This window comes from Trichosurus vulpecula, chromosome 2 (genome assembly GCF_011100635.1).
Source record: "Trichosurus vulpecula isolate mTriVul1 chromosome 2, mTriVul1.pri, whole genome shotgun sequence".
Lineage (NCBI taxonomy): Eukaryota > Metazoa > Chordata > Mammalia > Diprotodontia > Phalangeridae > Trichosurus > Trichosurus vulpecula.
The window spans coordinates 117,244,667-117,272,580 of record NC_050574.1 but is presented as its reverse complement, the minus strand read 5'-3'; the positions used below and the strand labels follow the sequence as shown (position 1 = coordinate 117,272,580).

General features: G+C 44.2%; 1 protein-coding gene across 1 annotated transcript in view; it reads right to left on the bottom strand.

Moving 5' to 3' along the window:
• The window catches only part of GAB2 (GRB2 associated binding protein 2), a 249,467-nt gene extending 221,777 nt beyond the window's left edge, over positions 1-27,690 (bottom strand). The window contains exon 1 of the mRNA XM_036747132.1: positions 27,349-27,690. Coding sequence (XP_036603027.1) covers positions 27,349-27,423 — 75 coding nt within the window. The 5' untranslated portion in view covers positions 27,424-27,690. The remainder of the gene's footprint in view (positions 1-27,348) is intronic.
• Between the last annotated feature and the right edge of the window lie 224 nt (positions 27,691-27,914).

The window sequence follows — 27,914 nt, the reverse complement described above, 5'->3', positions numbered from 1 at the left end:
TAGTGTTCCCTCAGTCATGGTAACAGGGCCAGACCACAAGACAGTGAATCTGGAGACTTAGGAGGCAGCATATTGAACATGGGGGGAACCTGAAGTCCCAGAAGACTCAGGTTTGAATTCTGCCTTAGGAACTTTCCATCTGAGTGATGCTTGGGCAACTCCCCAGCCTCAGCTTCTTCATCTGTAAAATGTGAATAATAAATACAGCTTCTAACTCACAGGAGTCTAGGCTCCAAAAGGTTAGTAGCAGATGTTAAAAAAAAAATTAATACAAAATATTTAGAAATGACTTTATGGGATGAGAGAGGGTTTAGAAATGAAGCTATTATTTTAAAAAAGATAATAAAGATGAAAAGTTTAAGAACATTTGCTCAATTTTAGTTAAAATGGCTTTAGAGAAGCAGGCAAGCATGGCACAGCAATAGAGTGCTACACTTAAGAGTCATGAAGACCTGGATTAAAATCTTGTCTCAGACATGGGCTGTGTGACCGTGGGCAAGTCACTTAACCTCTCTGAGTCTCAGTTTTCTCATCTGTAAAATGGGAATTATGATGTGGATCCAATGGGAATGTACGTGAAGTGCTTTGCAAACATAAACATGAAGAGCTGCAGGTTATGATTAGTATGGTTACTATCATACCCATTTCAGTCACTAGCTTGGATATAGGAGGCATGATGTCACTTTCTCTCTCTGGGCACCTCTTTGCTCATCTGGGAAATGAGGAAATGAACCTAGATGTTCTCCAAGGTCCTTTGCAACTCAGACCCTCTATGAGTCTGTGGTCTTGAGTTCCAATTCCCCATTAGCTAAATTTGCCCCACCCTTGCCAATCTGAATATCATTCTCCCTGATGAAGACAGAAGTAAAACAGTCATTAAGTCTGCTTTCTCTCTGTCATCTTTCTCTTAACATTCTACCATCTGCCCCCAAACACTGGGTTGAGTTTTTATTCTTGTTCCAAGCCTAATTTAAAAACACTTTAAAATTTTTCCTTTGCATTTTCCCCCCTGAGCCTTAGGTGATTTGGGACTTTCACTTCCTTGTTTCAATCTTCCCACCCTGACAATGGTCACTTCTGATGGTGAGCTCACCATCTCTATGTAAAGATCCAGATGTCATAGCAGGGCACCCCTGTGTTCAAAATGTCATTCCCAATAGACAGAGCCTCCAGAGGGTCCCTATTAAAATGCCACGAAAAGTATAATACACTTGCACCCCTTAGTTCTCCCCTAATGGAGAATGGCAAAGGCGGTCAGTCAGGAAAGCTGTCCAGGAGATAGGTCAAAATGAGGGTTGTTCACAGGAATGTGTAGAAGTGTCCGGCACGGACACTGAGTCATCAGATATGTATTAAGTACATCATATTCATGATGTACAGTACCAGGCCTTCCAGAAGATGCAAGGCAGTGTGGACTAGAAAACTGAATTTGAAGCCAGAGGAACTAGATTCAAATCCTACTTGTGTTCCTTAGTAGCTGTGTGACCTTGAGGGGAGTCCTTAGGCATTCTGGACCTCAGTTACCCACCTCTCCTGAAAATGTGTTGGACTAGATCAGGGATTCTTGACCTAGGGTCTGTAAACTTATGTTTGTTTATTTGAATTACTATATTTTGGTATAATTGGTTTCTTTTGTAATCCTACACATTGTTTTATGCATTTAAAAACATTGTCTGAAAGGGTTCCCTCCCATAGGCTTCAGCAGCCTGCCAAAGGAGTCCATGATACAAAAAAGAACCTCCGGGCTAAATGACTGATAAAGATTTCTTCTAGGTCTAACACCCTAATGCTGGTTCTGTGGGCTAATGCTTGGGGAGGACACAGTGTCATGTAGTAGAAAGAGCACGATATTCTTTTTTTTTCCTCTTTTGGTAAGAGGGGTAGGCAATCAGGTTAAGTGACTTGCCCAGGGTCACACAGCTAGTAAGTGTCTGAGGTCAAATTTGAACTCAGGTCCTCCCAACTCCAGGGCCAGTGCTCTATCCACTATGCCATCCATTTAGCTGTCCAAAAGAGGACTATATTCTTGAATACAGTAGCCCTGGGTTCAAGTTCTGATTCTATTTACTACCTGTGGCCCTGGGTTCAGATTCTGACTCTATTTACTACCTGTGACCCTGGACATGCTGCTTAACTTCTTCTACTTCTAGTTTCTTAGAGGGGGTTTCCCCCTCCACCAAAGGAAGGGTTTAGAAGTCAGCTGACCTCCAAGGTGCATCCCAGCTCCACCTGTCTATGTTTTCACATTCCGAGTTCCAAGGTCTCCACTGACTCACAAGCTCTGTAACTGTGTGAACCCAAGGGATATTAAAGCAGGTGTGTGTGACTAAGAATGCTGACTCAGGCTTCCCCTGACCTTGCCTGCCTTAAAACGGGTTATAGCTGCCACTGCCTGAACTTCATGTGGGGCAGCAGTCTGAACAAGGAAAACAGATGCTGACATGCCCCACCCTCTGGGTCAACAAGGGCTGGCAAGCTGGCACCTGCTTCCCATGGGCTGAACCTTGCTTCAGCTCCCTGCTTGCACTGCCTACTCCCCAGACTAAGAAGGCACCTGTAAAGCAGCCCCATGTCACATGTCTTGGCAGAGGAGGGTAGAGCGGATCAGGGACACAGAAGTGGACAGAATCATTCCGGTTTCCTCCCCTAGAGTTTAGTGGGCATTTGCCTTTTAGTTTATAGAAATAACTTGGTGGGGAGGGGCAGAGAACATTTCCCCATTTCTCTGGAGAATTCATAAAAGAGATTCACAGAATGCCAGGGCTAGAAGAGAACTCAAAGAATGTTTGGTTTGTTCCTCACCAATCCTCTCATCTTATAAAGTAGGAAAGTGGCCCACAGAGATGACGTCACTTGTCCAAGATCATACATTTTCCTCAGGCTAAACAGTGAATTGAGGTAAAGCCTGGATTATAACTGAAGCGTCACCAAGTCACAGAACATTAGAGTGGGGATGTACTTTGTGGTTTTTTTTTTCTTCAAATGAGCTATTATGTTTTATTTAACGTTCATTTTTTAAAAATTTGAGTGCCAAATTCTCTCACTCCCTCCAACCCCTCCCCCACCCATTGAGAAGGCAAGCAATTCTACATCTATTTATACATGAAGTATACGTGAATTTATATGTGAAGTTATGCAAAACATTTTTATATTAGGCTTGTTACCACAAAAAGGCAAGAAAAACAAAGAAAGTGAAAAAGTATACTTCAATATGCACTCTGAGTTCGTCAGTTGTCTTTCTGGAGGTGGGCAGCATTTTTCATCATGGGTCCTTTGGAATCATTTTGGATCATTGTACTAATCAGAGTAGCTAGGTCTTCACAGCTGATCCTTGTTACAACATAGCTGTCACTGTGCACAAGTATCCTGGTTCTGTTAACTTCACTCTGCATCAATTCATATAAGTCTTCCCAGATTCTTCTGAAACCACTGGGGATACACTTTAAAGAAAATGTAGTTTAATACTCCTTAGCACTTAACTAAATGACTGGCACACAGTAGGCTCTTTCCAAATATTTGTTGATTCGACCAGACCTTACCTCCACTCTGCTTTCCTGAGATGCAATACAGAGGAAGTAATGGTTCTAGCATCACACAAATCTTGTTATTAAGTCAGGGAATGGAGAAGTGACCCTCAGAGTAGAACTGAGAGATAATAAAGATGGATCATGTGAGTGTGGGGGAGGGGGTATTTAATAGGGAATAAGCCAAAGAAGGTATGGGGAAATAAGAACATGGGTAACAGAAAATAGGAACCAAGAAAACTCATTTGTAGCAAAATTTGGGATTCAAATGGCATGGAGTCAGACCGTTCAAATAAAGAAACATTTATTAGACACTTACTATATACAAAGCACTGTCTTAGGTGCTGGGAATAAAAAGAGAAAAATTGAACATACACAGTTATACTCTGTGTAGAGCTTATTCCACTACAATCACCAATGAAAGACTGTTAGAAACAGTCCTGGGTGGAGGTTCGGGAGATCTACGTTGTAATCCCAGCTCTGAAATCAGCCTGCTATGTAACCTTCAGTGAATCTCCATCATTCTCTGTGCATCTCAGTTTCCTCAAGCATAAAATAAGATGCACTAGGGAAGCTCAAAGTCCCCTTCGTCACTAACATTCTTCATTCTTCCTTCTAAGGTCCCCTCCAGCTCTAGCGTTCTATGTTCTGTGTTCTAACACTTGATGTTCTAAAGTCCCATCTAGTCCTAACAACTGTTCTGCGCTTTACTCTTTTAGGAGTCTATGATTCTAAATAGGTATGAAGTTGGTTCCTGGAGTGAGCTCTGGCACCTGGTATTATTAGAATGAAGTTCCTTAGACGTAGAATTAAACAAACCTTTGTCTGGCTACTAAGGTGTTGCAGAGAAAGCGGCAGAATAGGTTTCACTCTACTACTAAACTCCCAGTTCTAGTTACTGGCTACAGAACAATGTTGCCTACTATTGCAATACATGTCCATGTATTGAAAATATATACAAAGTACTGCTGCCTGGTAGAATTCAGGTGCAGAATCCTTGCCCTCTGAACTCCCATTTGGAAATAAATGCATCTGTTGTCAGACCATATCAACACAGCTCATTCCAGACCATCACCTCCTAAAAGGCAGGAACTGTTCCTTATTTAATATCCCGAGACAGCCAGGAACCCTGAGCTAGGAGCACCAGTGGGTAGTTGCAAAAATCTGGGATCATGTTAACAGAATCTCAGAATATGACAGCTGGAAGGGCCCACAAGATGAACCTTATTCAACTCTTTCATTTTACAGACTGAGAGCACGGGGCCTGGAGGGATAAAATCATTTTTAGGAAAGTCACATAGGGTTAGTGGAAGACCTGAGACTAGAACACACTCTCACAATACCCTTACAGTACTAACCTGAAGCAAGCACCTAAACTGGCCTGGACTAGCATTCTTTCTCCTAAAAAACATACCCCTTTTTATTCCTTTGCAAAAAAAGTCAAGCCTACAAAATTATTTATAAAGGATTTACAATGTGCCAGGCACCAAACCAAGAGCTGGGATACAAATAATAGCCAAAAAAAGAAAGAGGCACTCCCCTGCCCTCGAGGAGCTTATATTCTAAGGGGTGAAGACACCAAATAAAAAGGATCAGAAAAAAGAGGGAGTAGTGAAGGGAAGGTTCCAGATTGCAGGATGGGGGGAGGAATGGTGAAGTCCAGGAAATGATGAATGGATAGTCTGATGTCTTCTTCAAAATGGAGGATCCTGGAGAAGGGGCCCACAAGGGCAGAAAGAGAAATTGCTAAAACGTGGTGGCCAACTCAAGTATTTCAAGCAGAGGTCCTTAATCTGAAGTATGCACTTTGCATAGATTTGTTTGTACACGTGTAATTTTGAGTATAAACACACACATATACTTAGACAGATAGATAGATGGAGAGAGAGAGAGAGAGAGAGAGAGAGAGAGAGAGAGAACTGTATTACACTGTAAGTGGTTTCCTTTGATACACTTAAATACGTGATTCTGCAAAAGGGGTCCACAGACTTCACCAGAGTGCCACAGGGGCCCATGACACAAACCCTCATCTTATTACACAGAATATATACATCAGTTCTGGGCGTGTGTGTGTGCACGCATGTGGGTGATCTTGGAGCAAAGGAGGCCACACAGAAGGTCCTTTGGCTGGAAGAGACCATAGTTACACAGCCCTCTGGGTCCAAGATGCAACTGGTCTTTTTCATAGCTACTTACAAGGAAGGTATTCTTTCACCCACACTAAGGAACCTTTTGAACTCTCTCCAGCCTCCCACCACAGCCTCAAGCTCTCTGAAACAAAAAGATTCCCATTGGTAAATGGCTCCCTGAAAAGGGAAGCTCTGAGTCATGTTCTTTCCCAGCACAATCAACAGCAGGGATACCTAGGTTTAGGGCTTTAATGGACACTCTGGGAACTACAATTACATCCTCCTCTGTGCACTGCAGAGCCCCCAGTACAGAGTTAAGTGACCACACATGAAAATCAACTCACTTCTTCCATCCCTGAGTCAATTATGATAATCTGATGCTATTTAAATTTGGCCTCAATCAAGCCTATTTTTCTTCCTGGGTCTGAGCAAGCAACTGACAAGCACCACTTTTCCCAAATCGTCACAAAGTTCCCCAAGTCTCCAGGGCAAAGAATTGACCCATTCTATGCCCAAACAACTCAACTCTCATTATGCTTCCCCAGCTCTCTATTCTTAGTGACAACATTCCCAAGGAGACCCTTAATATCCCCAGTTTGGACTCTTGCAGCAACCTCCACTTTCTTGTATCTTCCCAAACATGTAGTACAATTCAGTGTATGTAGTAAGTACTTAATGAATATTTGATGATGGAGTGTCCAGAAGCCCTCCCATTGGTCCTTCACACAGCTGCCAGAGTCATTCTCCTAATGCACAGATCTGAAATTATTGTCATGTCAATCTTTTGCTCAAAACCCTTCCATGGTTTCCAATTGCTTAGCATGAGCCTGGCCCTCAAAGCCCTCCACTGTTGGGCACCATGACATCCTTCCAACCTCCTTTCAGGTTTTTCTGCTGAAAATACTAAATGCTCCAGCCAAGATGGATGACTTGCTAGTCCATACCTGACCCCTCCCCGCCAATTTCCACTTTTGTGTCTTTGCTCCCATCACTTCTTTAGCAGGGATTCTGTTCTTGGCATCCAGGACCTTTCTCCCTCCACAGGACCTGTTAAGTCTCATTTTGGCCCATCCTCATGGACACCCAACTCATTCTACTTGAATTTACTTCTCTGAGGGAACCTGCCCCAATTCTTCAGTTAGTAACAACCATCTCTTTCTCAAGCCAAACTTAGGAATCACTTTGCACACTTTTGTACCTTGCTAGTATTTTTACTCTGAACTTAAACACCAAATAAGAGTCATTTCCACGAATAAGACAGAATAAGATTGTATATGAAACCATAGCTTTCTATGATGTACAGCTTGCTTTTCTTTTTTTTAATATTTAATTTTAACCAGTAGCTTTCTAAACTGTCCTGTTTGTGCTTCCTTTTGCCTTCTTTCCTGCATTTAAAAAGAAAAATTATACACACAACACACACCCTCAATGATCCTAGTTATACTTTCTTTCTCTCTACCTTATGTCTTTCCGCCTCACCCCCTTATTCTGCCACTGGAAAAACAAGGGAAAAAAAGAAAAAGAAAAATTCTTGTTACAAATATTCTTACTCAAGTAAAACAATTTCCCATATTGGTTGTGTCAAAAATGTATATCTTGTTTTATGTCTCATCAAGGGGTGAGTAATGCTAGAAGGATAGCTGACCGTTGTATTGATTAGCAACATTTTTATCCTATTATTAATTTTAAAACAGAGTAATTTATTATGAAAAAATAATACTATGGCTGTTTCATAGTCCTCTGTCTCTCAATCACAGTTATGTATGGCTGTTTCACAGTCCTCTGTCTCTCAATCACAGTTATGTTCTCTGACATGGTATATTTCACAATATCATGTTTCAGACATCTTCCTTTTAAAATCTGATTTTGTTCAACTAACAAAAATCCCCTTCTCTTCCTCCTTCATCACCTTATTGCCACTGAAAAAGAAAGAAAAACAAACCCCTTTAATAAATATGCATAGTGAAACAAAACAAATTGCTACGTTGGCCAGGTCCAAAAAATGCACCTCTCATTCTACGTCTGTTATTGCTGTTTAGTTGTTTTCATTCACGTTCAACTCTTCGTAACCCCTTCTGGGGTTTTCTTGGCAAAGAGACTGGAGTGGGTTGCTATCTCCTTCTCCAGCTCGTTTTACAGATGAAGAAACTGAGGCAAACTGGGTTAAGCAACTTGCCCAAGGTCATGGAGCTAGTAAATGTCTGAGGCTGGATTTGAACTCAGATCTTAATGACTTCCGGCCGACACTCTAACCACTAAACCACCTAGTTGCCCTTCTACACTTTGGTTCATCATATTTTTTTCCATCAGAAGAGAAGCGGCAGGTTTCATCACTGGTCCCCTGGAAACTGTGGTTGGTCCCTGAATCGATCAGAGTTCTTAAGGCTTTCCAAGTAGTAGCTTTGTTTTTAAAGTACAGTTAGCTGGGCATGCTATACCCTTAAGGCTCTAAACTCTATTAAAGGTAAGGACCTTGACTTTAGATCTAAACTTTCCATTTCCCCTATTTCAGGGCTCTGAGTATTTAATAAGTCTGCAATGAACTGAATTTGATTAGCACCGAGACCGAGGTACAGAATGAGCCCTGTCATACAAAGAAAAGGCCAAGATTTTGTCACTCCTTGCTTTGAGTTCCATGCTGAAGATGCTGCTAACAAACTATAAAGTTTTTGCTGAAAAACAAAGGCTAAAAGAAAAATTGTTTTGCCTTCCATAGCTCTCTCTCAACGTGAAGTTCTTGGTGCAGTGGTTTCTATGAAACCACTACATGATGACTTCCTTTTCTTTAGTTCAAAACTCTCTCTGTCAAGTGTGGAGGGATTTCCCCCTTTTCAATTCAATCATTCCATTTTACAAGACTGGCCATAACCTGCCTTCAATCTGCCTTTCCAAGAGGGCGGGGACTCCTTTCAAACAATCCAGGAGACTCAATTCCCCAATTTCAATAGGTTACCTCCAGGAACTGAGCATGTACACAGATTGTGCCACTTGGTAAGAAAATATCTCCTTCTCATCTCCAATTAAAATGTTTCCACTCCTCATGGGCCACCTCCTCCAAAGTGTCTTCCTCCTCTTCCTAAAAGTGATCCATCCCTCTTCAATTTTCCTAAGCACTTTGTTGGGATCTCTCCTATATCCTTGAGAGCTAGCCTCAGAGCCATTAAGACTTGGGTTCAAATTCCACCTTTGCCACATTACGGCTCTGCGACTCTGGACAAGTCACTTCACCCTGAGGGGTCTAGCCAACTCTCTGACACCAAGTTGCAAAAAGGTACCAACCTGCCATGGGTAGGTGATCCCTACATGAAATTGTAGGTCCAGTCTCTACCCCCGCATATTCCTGTACCCTTATGACATCACCTCCACTTATCTGTGTACCTATCAGACCCCCAGCCCCATTACTATATTGTAAGCTTCTTGGGGGCAGAAATGTGTTTTTCTACCTTCTCATCTCCACCACTGGGGGTGGGGGTGGGGCTTACATACCACACACAATTAACCTTTGCTGAATCATTAAGCACCTGTACGCTGAACACTGTGTAAGAGAATGTTTAGCTAATATATGCCTACCCTCATTAAGTCTAGTAGTGGGACATAACAAATGATTACAATCTAACACATGATACATGCATAATTCAATCTAGCAGCCATTTGTTAAATACCAACTGTGTACAAAGCACACAAATTCAGGCTAAAATTCTCTTGCAACCCCAAGCATGTAGCACAGTTCCTGGCACATAAGAAGTGCTCAATAAACTGCTCGTTGACTGACTAAAAACAATTAGTCTCTTTGGTCTGGAAAAACTACCTAAGAGGAGTTCAAGAAACATGTTACACATGAAGTCCAGGCATGGAAACATCATTTTGTGGAATTTAGGACCAAACCTGTCCTTTCTTTTTCTATTCCCTTTCTCTCTCTCTCTCTCTCTCTCTCATTTCCATGTGATCTGTGATTTCATACAATGGGTACTGGAAACTCCCAGTAAGAAAGCTCCCTCCACAAATAGAGGTGGGCACCTTCTCTTCAACTCTTAGACTTAGAAAGCTGTCTAGAACACTAGGTTAAGTGACTTGCCCAGGGTCACATAAAGCCAGTTAGCTGCCTGAGAGGGGCCTTGAACCCAGGCCAGCTATCTGTTATGCCTAGGTTGCCTCTTAATAGGCTTGAATCTTCTTCCTTCTCTGCTTTAGACTTTGCAGACTTATAGCAGTTTCCTTTCTCCCTGTATTCTCTCCTACAGATGACTCTTCAACTCTGTAACCCTTTACCAGACCTGTTCCAGGTCTGTCCACGGATTCTCCTTGGTAGGGCTTTCTGTTATGTATACACAGGAAGGTGGCCAAGATGCTCCGGGCACAGACACTGTGTTTTGGGGTGAGGAAAAAAAAAATACTGGTCTCTGAGTCTGAAATACTGTAGCTGCCACTTTTTAACCAGGCTACCCCAGGCAGGTTATTCCACTCCGGGGTGAAGAGAAGTGCTCTGGCTTTGGAGGGAGAGGTCCTAAGTTGGAATACCACCTCTGATATAGTACTCATGGCTGTGCACCTTGGGCAGGTTCCATACCACTCTGTTTGAGCTTTCGTTTCCTCAACTATGCAAAGAAGGACAAGAAATCATCCATCAGCTCCAGAGCCCTAAGGCCCCAGCCTCCCAGCTCGAAATCCTAGGAAGCCTCTGTTTTCTGCATCATGAGGAGCACACACTATTTTTATAGCCTACCTTAGAGGGTTTGTTGTGGGGAAAACACTCTCTGTAAAACGGAAAAGTGATATAAAAAGTAAAAACTTTGTTGTTTTTCTTTTTATTGTGGATTCAACAGTCACAAACATTTCAAAATACAAAGAACATAGAAGACTGCATAAAAAACAACTGCTACACACAGTGTATTTTCTTTCAAAGAAATATATATATAAGCTTAACAAGGTAGTAACAAATTGTTCTATTGATGCCTCCTTCTAGACCCCCACCCCCACCCCGCCCCACCCCAGTCTCTGTGTATTTTAATAAAAAGGCTGCTTGGTTTTTTCCACAGCTATCACTACCTACCAACATACCTCCTTTTTCCTTTTTTATCAATGTGTAGAGACAAGCAAAATAAATGAACACATAGGCCAAGTCTGGGAATGTTCTCCCTCATTTGCACTTTATTCCAATATTGATGGATGTCAGCATTACTACTGTGCAAGGCGTGAGCTTCTGGGTCCCCTTCCTCTCCACCAGCACAAGTTTCATACGCTAAAAGCGGCTGGTGTAGAAATTCCTGGTACCTTTTTGCCAGGATTCTCCAGGGGCTTTGCTCACATGAAGAAAGACACTGCTTGATACCTGTGAAGGCCCCAGGTCCAGATGAGAGAAGCTCCCCATCTGGAAGCCTCCCGTGTCCTGGCCCCCTGCTCATGCAAATAAGGAGCCACTTTGCATCTTTTCCACAAAGTCTAGTAAAGGCATTTTGCATAGATTCATCCAACCCTGGCAAAATTATTAATGCAGCCCACAGGAGAAGCAGTAAACAAGTCAATTTCTAACACTGACAAGTCCATGACACCCAGGAGGCTTAAAGACAAGGACTGAAGGTCAGAACACGCCTCTTCTGGAGTCCAGCCATCTTTGATGTAGTGCCTGTCCTTTAGTATTGTGGTGTGGTGTGTTCTAGGGGTGGGGGCTAGGATCCTAGAGGGGAGGGGGAGGGAAAAAAGGAAGACAGCATTGATTTCTTTTTTAGTTTCCATGAAAACCAACAAATCCACCAAGCAAAATATGTCATGACTCTCAAATTTTTTGTGGAGCTGATTGGTAGGCAGCATGCGATGAACACTTAGGTAGATACCTGACCAACATCCTCAGAGAAGCAAGGTTGCTTTAGTCCTATTTAATAGAGGAAAAAAATCCAACAACCTGGCAAGTAATTTACAAGAAGGAAGCAGCAGGGCCATCAGAGAATCCCCAAATTTCAAAACTGGAAGTGACTCAGAGATCATCTCTTACAACCCATACCGGAATAAGTATTCTAGACAATTAAATAGTATTTTAGGCCTCTGCTTGAAAGAAGATTTCAGATACTTAAGGACGGCTATCATATGCCCTCCCCCCATCTCCAAATTTCCTCCCCAACATTCTCTTCTCCTATCTGAACACCCCCAGTTCTTTCAGTTGATTCTCATGATAAGAGCATCTAAGCCAGTAAACATTCTTCCTAAAATTTGATGCCCAGAAGGGAACCCAAAGCTCCAGGGCTGGTCTAACCAGGGCAGAGGACAGCAGGCCAAATGTCTCCCTTGCTGGACACTAAAGTCTTTCAGTGCAGTCTAAATAGGCTCTTTGGATGGCCACCATGCCCTGTGGACTTGATCTGGTGTTTGCAATTCAGTCTAAGCCCCCGACTTTTTTCCACAGGAACTGTTGCTCAGCCCTGACTCCCCCCACATCCTATCACTGGGCGGTAGCCTGGGTTCATTTTTCAAATCAAAGTAAAGGATTTCAACTTGATTCCCATGGGTTCCATTTTCATGCAATTTGGTCTACTGCTTTATCCCTTTGAAATCTTTTTGGTTCCTGATGACTTTTCAGGAGGTTAGTTATCAACAACTCTGACAAGCACTCCATGTATGCCTTCACACAGGTCGTAAATGAAAACGTTGAGCACCCTGGAACTCTCTGCCAGAGACCAGACAGCCAAGCTAACATCACTGGCCACTCTTTGGATCTGGTCGGATAGTAAAGGAGCTAGCCCTCTGATGGCTTCAGTGATCTCTTCATATCACCCTGGTCTGTATGCCACAACAATTGCTTCTCCCTTCATCTGCTCTCCCAGCAACAGCCCTGAGTTCCCCTTGATGCTAGGGGCTTTTCTTTTGCTGATTACTTCCTATTTTTCAAGCATGTCTCTTGTGTATGTGTGTACAATACATATGAATACATACATAGTTGTTGGTACAATCCCTCTCCCTCATTAGAAGGTGAGCTCCTTGGGGACAGGGACTTTTTGCCTTTCTTTGTATCCCCAAAGCTTGGCAGGGTAACTGGAACAGAGTAGATGCTTAATAAATGCTCGCTGACCTGTTTTCATTTGTGTAAGTGGCATGGTGCAGGAATACACATCACCTAACGCTGGTTAATCCAAATACCATTTACCGGGCTTTGAATTCAGTTTTATGTGTAAGCGGCAGAATTGTTTCTGTGAAACCAATATTAGGATTGCTGAGCATAGAAATCTCCTCCCGCACACCTTTGCCCCCCAAGAAGAACCCATCCCATTTATCTGTATGGTGAAAGGTAGCTGAGACCTAGAAACAGAAGACCTCATCTCATCGATTACTTTTTAAAAATTAAGTATTTTGCTAAAAATTTGACAACCCTCTCTTAGGATGTGACGCTAGAGTGACCATTTACTTTTAAATTCATTTTGCTGCTTAAATTATCATCACTTTTCAGCCATTCCCTCTAAGTCCCCATTAGGATTCTTTGTCTATTCATTTCCATCCACTTTTCCTCTTACATGGTCTTTTTGTCATGTCTGATTCTCTGTGACCCCATACGGGAGTTTTTTGGCAAAGATATTGGAGTGATCTGACATTCCCTTCTCCAGCTCATTTTACAGATGAGGAAACTGAGGCAAACAGGGTGAAGTGACTTGCCCAGGGTCACACAACTGGTTAAGTACCTTACTGGACCTTTATTCCCTTCTTCCAGTGCAGCTTTTTTCACTCTGCATTATCCTCTAAAGGTCCTTCCATGTGTTTTTATATTCTTCAGACATGTCTGACTTCGTGATATCACAGCATTCTGTTACATTCACCTACCACAATCAACTATTTCCCAGCTATTTAGGTTGCTTCTGGTTTGCTTGCTTGTTTTAACTACATATAATCCTGCTCTGAAAATCTCTGAACAGCTCTCCTGCTTCTTCTCTCAGGATATATTCTCAGATGGGGACAAGGAAGCACCAGAAGCAAAGGCCCAGAGGAGCACAGCCTGAATCCCAACCGGGTCCTCTGCCCCCAGATCCAGGATTTTTCTTCCACCATCTATCAGGCTACCTGAAGTGCTGGCTCTACCACATAATTAAGGAAGTCCACGAACTCAAGTGGGGCTTTACAATAAGAGACGGTTGGAAGGGTTCTTGATTTTTGTACGTATCATGGAACCCATTTTGCAGTCTGGTGAAGCCTATGGACCCCTTCTCAGAATAATGCTTTTAAATACATAAAATAAAAATACACAGGATTACAAAGGAAACCAATCATGGTGAAATACAGTGACGGAAACAATAAGATAAACAAAAACAAGTTCAAAAACCCCCTTGGCAATGGAAAGAACACTGGGTTTGGAAAGAAAGGACATGGGTTCAAATCCCAGATCTGCCGTTGTAGGTCTCAGTAAAATGAAAGTTCTAAACCCCAGGATCCCTAACTTCATTAAGCTACAACCCTTCAGTATGACAACAGGCCATGTAAGAGGTCTTCCTCCCTCAGGCTGGGTTTTACTCTTTCTACACACAGCAATAGGGTTTATTCCACAGGAGGTGGAAGATTCTGACTTTAAATTTTATCTACTTTAATTTAAGAAATGAAACAAACATTTCTGTAATATAATAGAATAAAAGAAGATGAAACTGCGCACAAAACTGCAAATCTATTATGTACAACTTGCTATTCCTTTTAAATGTATAGTTACCCTATAAAAATGTGTATGTATAGATACATATGTGTATACATATATGTATGTGTATATATGCACATATATACATATACACATGTATATATGTACAACCATTCTACATACTTCTATTTATCAGTTCTTTTCTGAATGCAGATAGTGCCTACCTTCATACGTCCTTTGTAGCCAATTTAGGTATTTATAACAGTCAAAATGACTCAGTCACTCAAAGTTGTTCTTAAAACAATATTGCTATTATGATATCCAACAGTCTCTTGGTTTTGCTCATTTTCGTCTTCATTATTTTGTGCCAGAGTGAGGTGTAAAATGGATAATTTTTATTACATTAAACTAAAAAGGACTTTATACAACTAAAACAAATGTAGCCCATATCAGAAGGAAAGCAGAAAATTGGGAAAACATTTTTTTGAAACAGCTTCTCAGAGAGAGGTGGAAGTTTCCAAACAACTCCCTGACTTCATATACAAATCCTATGTCACACACCATCTCCCCAGGAAATGCCCCGCCCCACGCAGGTGAATGCTGCTTAAGAGTTATAGCATAAGATCATGTCTTTCCCTACCCCCTAGATTTTTTTTTCCTTCTAGCTTCTTTTCAGGAAAATTTCCAATTTCCTGTAACAAAAATGCTCTGTCTTGGAAGTCTGAGACTTTGTGTTCTGACTGAGCTTAAATTTCTCAGGTCTGTCCCATATGCTAGAATAGACTTAACATCAATAAAAGCTGATGTTACAAGGTCAAATGTGCAGCTTTCAAGTCAGAAAGAGTCATGTATCTAGAGTCAGAGAGGATCTGGATTCCAATCCCAGTTGGGCTATAAAGTGACCTAAGAAGGATAGTCACTGTATGACTGAGACAGGACCCAAGACAAACTTTTTTTTGCCTTCATATGTCTCCCCCACTTAGCACAGTGCCCGGCACATAATAAATACTTAAAATGCTTGTAGACTTAACTTGTTAGATTAAGAGAAGCCCAGATTCCAGGAATAAGGAGATGAGACTCCCTGTGCTCTGCCCCAGATCAGATGGCATCTGGAAGACAATACTCACTTGTGGGCACAACACTGATAATCGGGAATGCCCATAGGAGAGCAACCCGGGCTTTGAGTCAAAGGAACTGAGCCTGGACAAGATGTCATAACTGTCTTCAAGTATTTTAAAGGACTAAACTGTCTTAAAGAATAATTAGTCTTTTTCTGTTGGCCCCAGGAGGCAGCGTTAGGAGAAATGGGGAGAAGTTGCATTGAGGCAAATTTACATCTGATGTCAGGAAAAACTTAACAAATGGAGCTATCCAAAATGGAAATGCTTTACCTCTGAAAGTAGCAGGGTTTTTGTCTTTGGAGGTCTTCCAAGACAAGACTGAATCGACCACTGGGAATGTTGTAGAAGAGCCTTTTTAAAATATATATATATATATACACATATATATATATACACATATATATATACACACACACATATATATATATATATAGCTGGACTAGGTAGTGCTAAGGTCTCTTACCATTACACAATTTTGTAACCTTTGGCAAATCACTCCCTCTCCCAGGACCTTCGTGAGCTACAAAAAGGAGTGGAGGTAGGAGGGGAAAAGTGATAGTCAACAAACACTTATTAAGTGCCAGCTCTGTGCCAAGGACTATGCTAAGCACGGGGGACACAAAAGCAAAAAAAAAAAAAAGATAGTCCCAGCCCTTAAGGAGCTTACAATAAGACAATACACAAAAGCAGTGCAGCCAGGTGAGAAATGAGGTGTTGGGAGCCAGCTCTGTCTAATGGAGGTCTTGGCTCCACCCTCCAATCAGAGGGGCAAAGGGTGGTGATAAGGTGGAGAAATGAGACTGAATAGACAAGGGCTGTTGTATCAAATTCAGAGGGCCACACACTAACTTCGAAAAAACAACACATGTTTATCTTTCTTTAAATTAATACATTAAAATCAGATAGGAACTACATCTGTGGCACTCCAGTGTTGTGGGTCTTAAGCTGAGGGTTTGACACCTCTGATCTAAAGGATGACTACGTTCTTAGAGACTTCTAAATTCTACACTACTATTCTTTTAGTTTGGTTTTAGTCAAAAAGTATAAAAGAACAAGAGGTCCCATGGGTTTATCATCTCCATGCAAATGACTCCCAAAGTTATATATCCAGCTCCAGTTTCTACTGAGAAGCATTTCCTACATTGGACAACCACCTGACATTTCCAAACTAAAAGTCTCAGAAATATCTCCACTTAACCACTACAATGATTTCTCAAAGGTGTAAGTCCAACTGTGTCACCCCCTACTCACTAAACTCCAGTGGATCCCCATCATCTCCACAATCAAATACAAAATCCTGTCTAGCATTCAAAGTTCTTCATAACCTAGCTCCTTCCTACCCTTCCAGTCTTTATATACCTTACTCTTGGATCCAGTGACACTGGCCTCTTGGATGTTCCATGGACAAGACACTCCATCTCTTCTATCTCTGGACATTTTCTCTGGTTGTCCCTCATGCCTGGAACGCCCTCCTTACTCATCTCTGCCTGCTAGTTTCCCAGGCTTCCTTTAAATCCCAACTAAAATCCTACCTTCTACTGCAAGCCTTTCCCAACTCCTCTTAATTCCACTGCTTAGGTGTTAATTATTTCCTATTTATTCTGTATATAGCTTGTTTGTACATATTTTATATTTTGTTGTCTCTCCCACTAGATTGTGAGCTCCTTGAGGGCAGGGGCTTCATTGTTGCTTCTTTTTGTGTTCCTAATGCTTAGCACAGTGCCTAGCACATAGAAGACAATAAATATTAATTCACTGATCTCAAACTCAGTCCAAAACAGAAGTCACTATCACTACCTCCCCCCGCAAAATCCACCTCCTTTCTGAACTTCTCTATTTTAGTCAAGGGCACCACCAACATTCCAAGTTCCCAGCTCAGAGCTGATCCTTGACTCCTGAATCCCACTCCACCCTAACAGAATAGGGAGATGAAATAGCAACTCTTATTTTGTTGAAAGCCCTTCACAACTGGACCTCAATCTACCTTCCAGCTTCATTTCCTATGACGCCCCTCCTTCAACTCTATGGTCCAGTCCATCCTCCATCTCTGTGCCCTCCCCACCTTGGGGCACTCTCCATCCTCACCTTCACCCCTAGAGCCCCTTCAGGGCTTTCCTGTTTCCTTCAGGGATCAATGTGAGCACCAGCTTCTACTGCAGTCTTTCCCGCTCCCCTCCACCCCACTTCTGTGCATCCTCCACCCTGAAATTACTTGCTTCCATTTTGCATATATTCTACGTACTTATATGCATGTACGTGTTGGTGCCACTGAGAGAATGTAAGCTCATTGAGGGGAGGCAGGGTTTCATTTTTATCTGTGCCCCCGGCACCCAGCAATGTGCCTGACACTGAGGCTAGGAGTTTAAGGGATAGAGGCTAGACCCAGGGGCAGAATTCACTGGTAATAAGGAACTGGTCACAGATCAAGGTCACACAGCCAGTACGTCAGAGGCAGGACTTGAACACAGGTCTTCTTGATTCTGAGGTCTGCTCTGCAGCCACTATCCCACAATCATAGATGGTTAGTGGTTGGTGAGACATAGGCAATGGTGATTCTGAGGAGGCAGGAAGACAGTGTAAAACAAAACAAAACAAAAGCCCAGCAGATTTGGTATCCGAAGACCAAGTCACCAGGCTGTTGTACTTCCTTCTTGAGGAAGACCAAAATGACATTGCTTGGTTGGAGTCAAGGTACAGTGTGTCTGACTGTGGCTGATCAGATCAATAGGTGCCTGGAAGGCTCTGCCACTGGTCAGACACAAATAGGCCATGTGAGCATTTGGGGTTTAGATATCTCTAAATCTGCACATCTCATATTTCTTTGGAGCTACTGCTTACTTGTAGCTTAGTCATGTATCAAATGTGTAATCTTCGGCAAGAGACTATGCCTCCTAAAGCCTCAATCTATTTATCTGTAAAAGGGGGATAACCCAGCTTGTACTCCGTACCTCAACGGACTACAGTAATTTCAAGGGGCTGTGGAAGCATTATGGAAATCTGAGTTGATATCACCTCCCACCTCCATCACTCAAGAAGAACAACCATTTCCTGAACCCATGACCTATCATGGGGTAGATTTATAACTGGCTTTGTCCAGAAGAATATGGCTTTGCCCAGTATGCTAGGCTTCCTTCTCTGCTGTCCTCCCTGGGCCTCTCCATCCACCTTGTTATGTGGCACCCTTTCCCCGGAACCCACCTTCCTTCTGAAAACCCCAGGGCATCGGCTGGATTTCTGATACCGCTGAATACCACAGATACCACTGACACACCCAGATGTACGATTGCTAGTTAAATCTCCAAGCGTAAGAAATTTGCATTTTATTAGTTGTAGTTCTTAGCAGAGGAGTGTTCAGTCGTAAAATTGCAATAATAGGAATAGGAACAGGGATTTCATTCCTATAGGGAACTTCCAGATGAGGAAACTCCCTCTCCCAATTCAGGTGGGCATCTTCTCTGCGACTTTTGGAATCAAGCTAAAAGAAGTGACATACACATCAGATGCTAGACTTGGACCCAGTGTCTTCCTGGCTTGTTAACTGCTACTCTGTTGCCTCTCTAATAACAACACTTTACATGCACAGTCTTACCTGAGCCTCATGATAACCCTAGCAGGTAGGTAGTATATTGGTCCCATTTTACAAGTGAAGAGACTGAGGCCCAAGTAAGGGACCTGTCCAAGGTATTCTCACAACCACTTTTCTACAGAAGCAATGCGAGTCTCATTACCCCCAGGTATATCTTCCAGTTGACTCTGGTCATCTAGCTCAGCCTGGTTGTCTCCCTAGCATAGCCTAGGTGGAAAAAGGCCAGCCCGTGTGACTTTGCTCAGAGGGATTAAATCTGACAGGTCGGCACCTTCAAAGCTATTTTATTAAGTAAGAAGCAAAGGCCTCTTTCCAGCTCCCTCCATCTTTACTTCCTCTGGTCCTTTGCCACCACTGGGAAAGACTTACATAACAATTAAATTCTCTGGGATCTCCAACTCCACTCCTCCCCTCTCTGCCCTGGAATGACCCTGGGGGTGGGGAAGTTTACCAAGAGGAGACTTGTTCCTCTCCAAGTTCACACTTTTCATCAACATCAGTGACAAGATCCAGTAACATACCCTGATCAGGAGTAGTCTCCTTGAGGCTGTGCTCAAGGTCTGATGATGAACCCAGATCTTCTAGTGGAAGCCATACCAGTGATGAGGATGGCAAGACTGACAAGGGTGTTGGAAGAAGACCAGGGTTCAAATCCCAGCCCTTCTCCTAACTTGTGGGATCTTTACAGGACCTAAATGAGAGGGATGGACTGTATGATCTCTTAAGCTCAATCCATCAATCTGTGGGGAGAGAACAGCATTCCTTCAACATTATTTGCAAGCCCAGCCTGTGTTAAGGAAGATGCAGTGATATGGCAGGAGCCTTGCCCTCAAGGAACTTAAAACACACATGCTCTGCATTCCCAGACACACAAGAGTCACTATCCACTATCCTTCTGTCCCTCTTCCCATCTAGATGTCTTGGCTCCCATTATTGTCTACGATGAACTAACCTGTTCTCATTTCTGCCTCTTTAATGCCATCCCTCCCTTCATGACCCAATTCAGGAGGCGCCTCCACCAGGAAACCTTCCCTGGAAACTTTCCTCTGAAAGGAATCTCTCCCTCTTTGAGATTTCTCCCAACACCTTTGCTTGGACCACTATGCACTCATCAAATACTATCTCATGTAACTGTATTTCCTATCTCCTCTTTGTGGATTACAAGTGCCTCACGGCAGGGGCTGGTATTTAGTTCATCTCTATATTTCCTGCTTTCAGCATAGGGCCTTAATATACATGTCAAGAACAAAATTTTGCTTAATAGTAGATTTAGAAAAAAATTTAAAGTTTAATCTCAGAAAACACAAAACAAAATATAGAACTGAACCCTAAATAAGTTCATAAAATCAGAAGTTTTGTCATTAACTGCAAATAACATTCACTGTCCAATTGAAGCATCATCCCTGGGGTTGGGGGCATCTGGCCTGTCTGGCATACCAGATTGGCCTGCAGACCAGGGATAGACTACATAATCTCTGTGGTTATCCCTGCCTGTCTTACCACCTGTCTCAGAATTTTTTTTTAATAATGTCATATAACATATGCTAAGAAGGCATCATGACACACTGGATAGAAAGCTGGCCTCAGAATTAGAAGGACCTGGGTTCAAATTCTGCCTGACACATACTGGCTATGTGACCCTGGGCAAGTCTCTTAGCTTCCCAAAGCTCTAGGCAACTCTCAGTTGCAGAGAAGGTACTGACCCTCATTGGTGGAAAGAATTCCTTGGACGAGGGTAACCTAATTCAAGTCCCTATCTCCTACATATTTATTTGCAGACTTATAAATGGGATATAAACAAAATACAAAAGAAACACTTGGTTCAGGACTTTAAGACTTTCAATTTGGCATGGTGGCAGAACAATTAACACTTCGAAAACTATTTTTGGAATTAAAGTTACAATGGTGAAGTTGATTTTTAAAACATTCAAGTTTAAAATAGTTACTGAATGGGATTTTAAGTACCATAGAGCTATAAGATGATGATGATGATGATGGTATTTATTTCACCATTTTAAAAATTCCCAAATCAATCCTTTTTTTGTATTTGCACAAGTTCTATCTGTCCATCAGCAAAAAGGCCATTTTCTAAATTCAGGCCTTAAAACACTTACTCGAAGTATCTAAGATCCCGCCAAGTTAGAGAAGCAAAGATTGACTTCCCAAGCCCTGGGAGAGGCAGGTGGCACACAGAGGGCTGGGTTGGAGTCAGCTCTTCCATCTGCTAAATAATTTTGGACATGCCATTCTACCTCTGGGCAGGGGAACCTCAGCTTCCTCATGGACAAAATGAGGACAGTCCTTGCATTATCAACCTCATAGCCTCATCATCATAGTTCATCTTCGGCAGATACAAAGGAACTAATGCATGTGAGAGCTGGTTTAAGTGTCAACATACAAATTTAAGGTAGAAATAAACTAGCACACTTCCATCCCAAGGGGTATGAGGAACACACACACACACGCACACACACGCACACCCTGTTCCAGATGGAGCTATTCAAATGTCATTGTTTATTACTATTTGGTCCATAGGCTACAAGCTGATAGGCCCTTAGGACCTCAGTCACGTTGGTATGGGAAGCTAATTACCACTTTACTGAGTTGCTCGTTTTTCCCCCAGTGGGAGGAAGACCTGGAGAACAGGGACGATGAATGAAGAAACATCAAGGAAAGTTAAATCTTAGTGGAAATGGTGGAAAGAAATACAAAGTTTATTCTAAAGCCACAGCAAGGATGGGGATAGGAACCGGACCCATGATTTCACTAAAAAAGGAACTCCCAGATGAGCAAACTGCCTACCCCAGTGCAGTCAGCATCTTCTCTGCAATGTACAATCTTAGAGCTGCGTTGAGCATAGAGGTTACCGTACTTGCCTAGGATAACCAGCATATATCCAAGGCAGGGCTTGACGCAAGTCTTCCCAAAGTCTTCCTGATTCAAGGAATCCTGACCCAGAAGGATGACTGTTTCTACAAATGTTCCTTCCTTCCTTTCTGTGGTAGTTGTACGGCATAGCGTATAGAAGGCTAGCCTTCCATCAGGAAGACCTGATTGTCCTGCCACAAGCCAGTTTGATGAACATGGTTAAATCACTTAATCACTCATGCTTCCCGGAGGGCTCAAAGAGCTGCACTGGTGAGAGAAGTTTCCACACTCTGTAAGTGTAGAAAATTCCTGATCCTGACATTCAGTGCCCTCCACAATTTCAGAGTTGGAAGGAAGCTCAGGGCTTAACTCACATTTGAGTAGTAATCCTAAATACAGCAATTCTATAAACATTAAGCAAGAGCTCATCACAGTTAGGCACTGGGAGTTATAAAGACCCCAAATTTCACCACTTTCTTTGAGGACCTGCTCAGGGACCACCTCTCCTCCGTAAAGTTTTTTTTTGATGCCTCAGGAAAAAAGTATCAGTCTTTCACCTCTAATTCTCCTATAGCACCATTGTCTGAATCTCTCCTTGGTCCTGAAAACTGACTGCCTTTAGACTAAGCTCTTAGATAGCAGGGACTAAGCCTTCATTATCCCATTTATTGGGGACTTAATTATTAATAATTAATTAATATTTTATTTATTAAAATTTAGTTTAAAATTTATTAATAATTATTACTTCTAAAAAGGATGTGTCAACTCAGGGTCCAAAGGTTCGCTCACCCCACCTAGGCTTCCCCAGATTCCATCCACTTCTTGGCCATCCACCTGGCTATCCTTCTTCTCCCCACCTTCCTCAAGAGCAGGTCTTCCTCTATGAGAATGTAAATTCAAGGGTAGGGACTGTCTTTTCATATCTGGGTTCTCAACATAGAGCAGATTGTACATAGTAGTTAGTGCTGGTAAAGTTTTCTAATCCAATCCTTACCTGAATAGTAACCTGCTCTAAGAGCCCCACACTCTAAGACTTCCAGCTCTGAAGTCTCTTCCTTACTAACTTGCCAATGCAACTTAACGCCAGCTTAAGTGGTGGGTGGGGATTCAGCTCAGTCACACCAAGCTCTGTCTAGTTACAGGATCTTGTGATGTTGGGGTAGTTTGGGAAACGGGAGAGGGGAGAAGGGAGTATTTTGGGTGGTCGGCCGGCTCCTTGAGGCAGCTGGCAGTGACCAGCACTGGACCTAGTCAGGGAGACCTGAGTTGAAATTTGGTCGCAGACACTTACTAGCTATTGACCCTGAACAAGCCCTCTGTGAACCTCATATTCCTCAGATGTAAAATGGAGATATAATATATCGCCCACCTCCCAAGGTTACTATGAGGATCAAATGAGAAATATTTGTAAAAAGCACTAAGCACACTGCCTGGGCACATGGTAGCCTCTATACAAATGCTTCTTCTCTTCCCTCACTGCCTTGATTCCTTTAATGTCAAACTCTCCCCACCTTCCCCGGCTTTCTTCAAGAGTAAACTCAACTGCCCGATCTCTCTCCCTTCTACAACAATTCTTTCCTCATCTCTCCTCTCTCCAGGCTAGTGCTTGCTCCCTGAGATGATCTTTCATTTACACGGTTTATATCCCACAGGTCAGTAGTTATTTGCATGTGGTCTCTCCCATTAGAAGGTGAGCTCCTTGAGGCCAGGGCCCCTGCTTTTATCCTTTATATACCCAGCACTTAGCACAGTACCTGCAATACTCACTAGCTTTGTGATCCTGACTGGCCAGGTCACTTAACCTCTCCCTCTGCCTCAATTTCCTTAGGGGGATAATAATAGCACCTACCTCTCAGGGTGGCAGTATGTGGTAAGGATAAAACAAGATATTTGCAAAGTGCAATACAGATGTCATTAGCATTATCAACCATCCCCACCACCCATCACCCTAACGTAATAGTGGCTATTTGTGTTTCTCTCCACTGAAAGACTTGGACCATGGGAAACACTCCCTTCCCCAGGCCTTTCCCCAGGCCCTCCCCCCAACAACTTTCCCCAACTTTGTGATATCACAAAGAAAGGGGAAAGCCCCCACCAAAAAACTATGCAAAGTAAACCACACCCACCCCTTCGGCTGGGGTAAGTACCATTGGAAAGTTATGGAAGCTTAGAATTTTATCCTTTTTTTTTTTTAACAGAGGATAAAAGTTAGTTTGAGGTGACTTGGCAGGAATCACAATGATAAGTGTGTCTGGTGTGACTTCCACTCCAGCAGACTGCAGAGGGAATTTGGGGAAGGGGAGGAGTTGAAGAAGTAGTTCTACTAAAGTAGGGAAAGTGGAAGTAAGGGCAACCCCACCCCCACCCCCCAATATGCCCCAGGCTAGAGAATGGCTAGGAAGGGCGGAATCTTTTACCCCCAGGGTAGTTTCTGTTCCGAGGTGGAAGAAAAAGTTTTTACTTCCACTTTTCCACCTGCTCCCTCTAGCTGTGAGGTGGAAGGGAGTTGGGAAATACTGTGTAAACAAAGGTCAGAATGGAGACCCTGTGGTTCAGGATAAAGAGACTGCGATAAGAATCCTGAGTTTGAATCCCCTTACTAGCTATATGGCCAAGGTTGTCATGGCACTTAGCACTCAATGACATTAGCAAGTTTCTTAAACAGGTGAAGGAGTTAGATCTGGCCTCAGAAAGTTTGAATTAAAAAAGCATTCCAGGGCCTCCCCTCACTTAGTGCCTTTCCCCCTGAGATTTTAATCTCATTTGCTTGTGTGTTCATAGTATTTGCATGTTTTCTCCCCCATTAGAATTCAAGCTCCTTAATGACAGAAACTGAGGTTCTGTTGTTTATTTTGCCTTTCTTCGTACAGTTCCCAGCGACTAGCCTAGAGCCTGGCACACAGTAGGCACGTAAATGCTTGCTGACTGACTGCCACACAGCTGCCAAGATAAGAGTCCCAAAGGGAGTCTGACAAATCAACAAGAAGCTTCAGTTGCAAGACTTTGAAACAAGCTTCCTTAGAAGAGGTCCCAACTTTCATAGTATAATTTTTTTTGTTATTGTTTTCCAAAAGGGCTACAACATCTCTCCGAGGAGATTTTAACCCCACCCCCCCCACCCCGGGGATGAGCTCCTTTTGCTGGTAAATTGAGGTGTCTCTATTTTGCTGAAAATGAAAAAAAAAATTCTCCACAGGAATTTCTCAGTGAACTGGGAAGAGGAGACAATTTTGCCTCTAAAAAAGAAATCATGGTACTTTCTGACTCTGGATTTTATTTTTATTTATGCTCTCAAAAAAAATTAAGCATCTGCAAGACCCTGTCTTAGAGACCAGGATGCAAGCTGGATTCCTGCTCTCTAAGTACTTCCAACTGAGTAGAGAGATGACAATAACTACACACGGATAACTCCAGTACTAATTAGAATATGCAAAATGCCTTAAAAGGAGTAGAGCGGATTGGATTACGTGATTTTCTCTTCTAATCTTATGATTCTCTAAAGGGCACGGGGATCAGATGAAGGATTGATGCTTTGCCACCCCAATTCTGAATTCCAAAGTTTACCCCAGCCATGACCTAACTAACTAGCAGCCTGATTTCATTTGAACACAGAAGACAAAAACTTCCTTTGAAAAACAGAAAGTCACTTCCTCAGTCCAAAAGCCAGAACTCACTTGGTTCTGATCTGGAAACCCAAGACAGGAAACTCTGGTAAGCTTCTGCCTCCCCCCCCCCCCACCAGCCCCCAACAGGACAGCCAGCCACTGCTCACAGCTGACAGTGGGCCGGGTCTATACGCAGTTCCCTAGATGCAATGCAGCTGGAAGGCAATCTCTCTCTTTCTCTCTCTCGCCTGTGTGAGTGACTTCAAGGAGACCCGATTACTGGAGCAACTCTTTTCAGGAGGGGGTAGACAGAGATGAAAGCGGGAGGGAGTAGGCTGGATTACGGATGGACTTCCAAGCCGGTTTCAGAATCCTGCTGTTGGGGGAAGAAGGGATTACCTCCGGGGACAGCAGACAATGCATCCCCCTGATGCATCAGTCTTCTAGCTAGACCTTTGCTTCAGACACCCCAGATTTTGCCCCCGACTGGCAGACACTTGCAGCCCCAATCATTCTAACGTTAGCATCCTTGGGACAGGGTTTGAGGCATTGGGCGACCGACTGAAAGGCTCTAGGCTCCTTTCGGGGCTGTCTCTAGCTAAGCAGGCAGGCTTGCTCCGTCTCATTCTCTCCCCTCCCTCCAAGAGGCCGCCCCAGTAATTTCAATAACCTCTGTCAGCTAAGACCACCTGGCAACTAAGAACCTTGATCTCTCCCTGAGCCACCCACCCGCGGCTTGCAACCATAAAACCCTGGCCGGTTTGAGCGGACAAACTGCAGTGTCACCATCAGGAAGGGGGAGGGACAGCGTGTGTCTGGGAAACAGACTAAGGCAAAAGGAGAAAACAAATGAGTCACTTGATACAAGTTGTGCACATGCGATGGTGACGCTCCCCTCGCGGATGGCGAGGGACACAGAATAACTCACTTAGACCCCAGAGGAGCAGCATCAAAGAAGAGAAAAGGGGGCCAAGGATGAGCAGCCAAAGGTGACCTATTCCTGGTGCTGCCCAATCTCGAATCTGGGCTTGGCCCTTCTCCCCAAACCTTGCTTCGAGTCGCCCCCACCCAGTCACTGCCACCATCTACTCTGCTTTCCCCACCCCCCTTCTCTGCAAGCTCCATCCACTCCACTCAGGGCTATTTATGCTCACTCAGCCCGCGGGAATCAACTCACTCCAAACCCCGTCAATAGCAACTTCAATACTGTGTGTGTTTGCCACCGAGGCGCCTAAAAGGGCGACCCCTCTTCCTCCTCTTCGCCCCCCGCCACACTAACACACACAGATATATGCGAACCAACAAGAATGGCCCCTCCGGACCAGAGGGGACGGATCGGTCACGTCCCCACAGCAGCCCCAACCTCCCCCTTCTCAGGCACACCCCTCCCCCTCGCCTGTTTGCTTTCTTCAGTGCACCTGCGGCAGGTGTGCTCTTAGGCAGCCCGGAGAGAGCCGGCTAAAGACCGGCCTGGGGAAGCCACGACCCCCGCCCAGCCCAGCCTAGCCCAGCCAAGTCCTATTTTAATTCCTTGGCTTTCACTTTCACGCTCCATTAGCGCGAATTCCCCCCGGTAGCTTTCCCGCCCGGTGATCAAGGCTGGGGAGGGGGTGGCTCCCCACCGGCCTTCAGTTCCTCCAGGCTCCCGCAGTTTCTCCCGCCAGCCCGTGGAGCCCGACTCCCGGAGACGTCCAACCGCGCGTCCCGGCCCCCCGGACACCCAGGGGCCGGGGCAATCCCCTGGCTCCGGACCTGCCCCGCAGCGTCTGGGGCTAGCTGCCGTGAGCACTGCCCCGAAGAAAGGCAAGGAAACCCCCCCGGGGCGTCTCCCAGCCCCCTCCCCCGGCATCCACCCCAAATTCCCGGCCCCGAGCCGGATCCCACTGCTTCCCTCCGGTTCCTGCCTGACTTACATAGCGCCTCAACTTCTTCTCCGGGGGCGACTTCCTCAGCCAGCCGGCACACACCACCTCCCCGCCGCCGCTCATCCTCGCCCAGGCACCCGAGGGAGGCTGTATCTGCCGTGGCCCCCGGCTAGGGGCATTCACCAGTCACGATCCCCGCGCAGACGGCGGCCTGGAGCCGCCCCCAGGAGCCGTCGGGGTGAAGGTCTGAGCAGCCCCGGGGCGCCGCCGCCTTCTAGCACGTCCCGAGCAAGCCCACTGCTGCGGCCGAGGCTTCAAGCTTCCCTGCAGCGGGTGGGGGGCGCGGAGCGCGCCGCGTCCCAGCCCGCTCTGCTCCCAGCAGCTGCCGGAGCTCGCGCAGACCCACGGCCACGGCCACGGCCGGCTCGCGCTGTCTGTGTGCCTGCCTCTGTCTTGCTCACACACACAGCGACACTTTCCAAAAAAACAACAACCCAGCTGTTCGGGGCTCTAAGAAGGCAGGAAACTGCTTTTGCCCAGGGTTTCCAACGCGATTTTTTTTTACCACGCCCACATCGCAGTGTAAAGCAAGGCACCGGGTGAGCCGCTTTAAA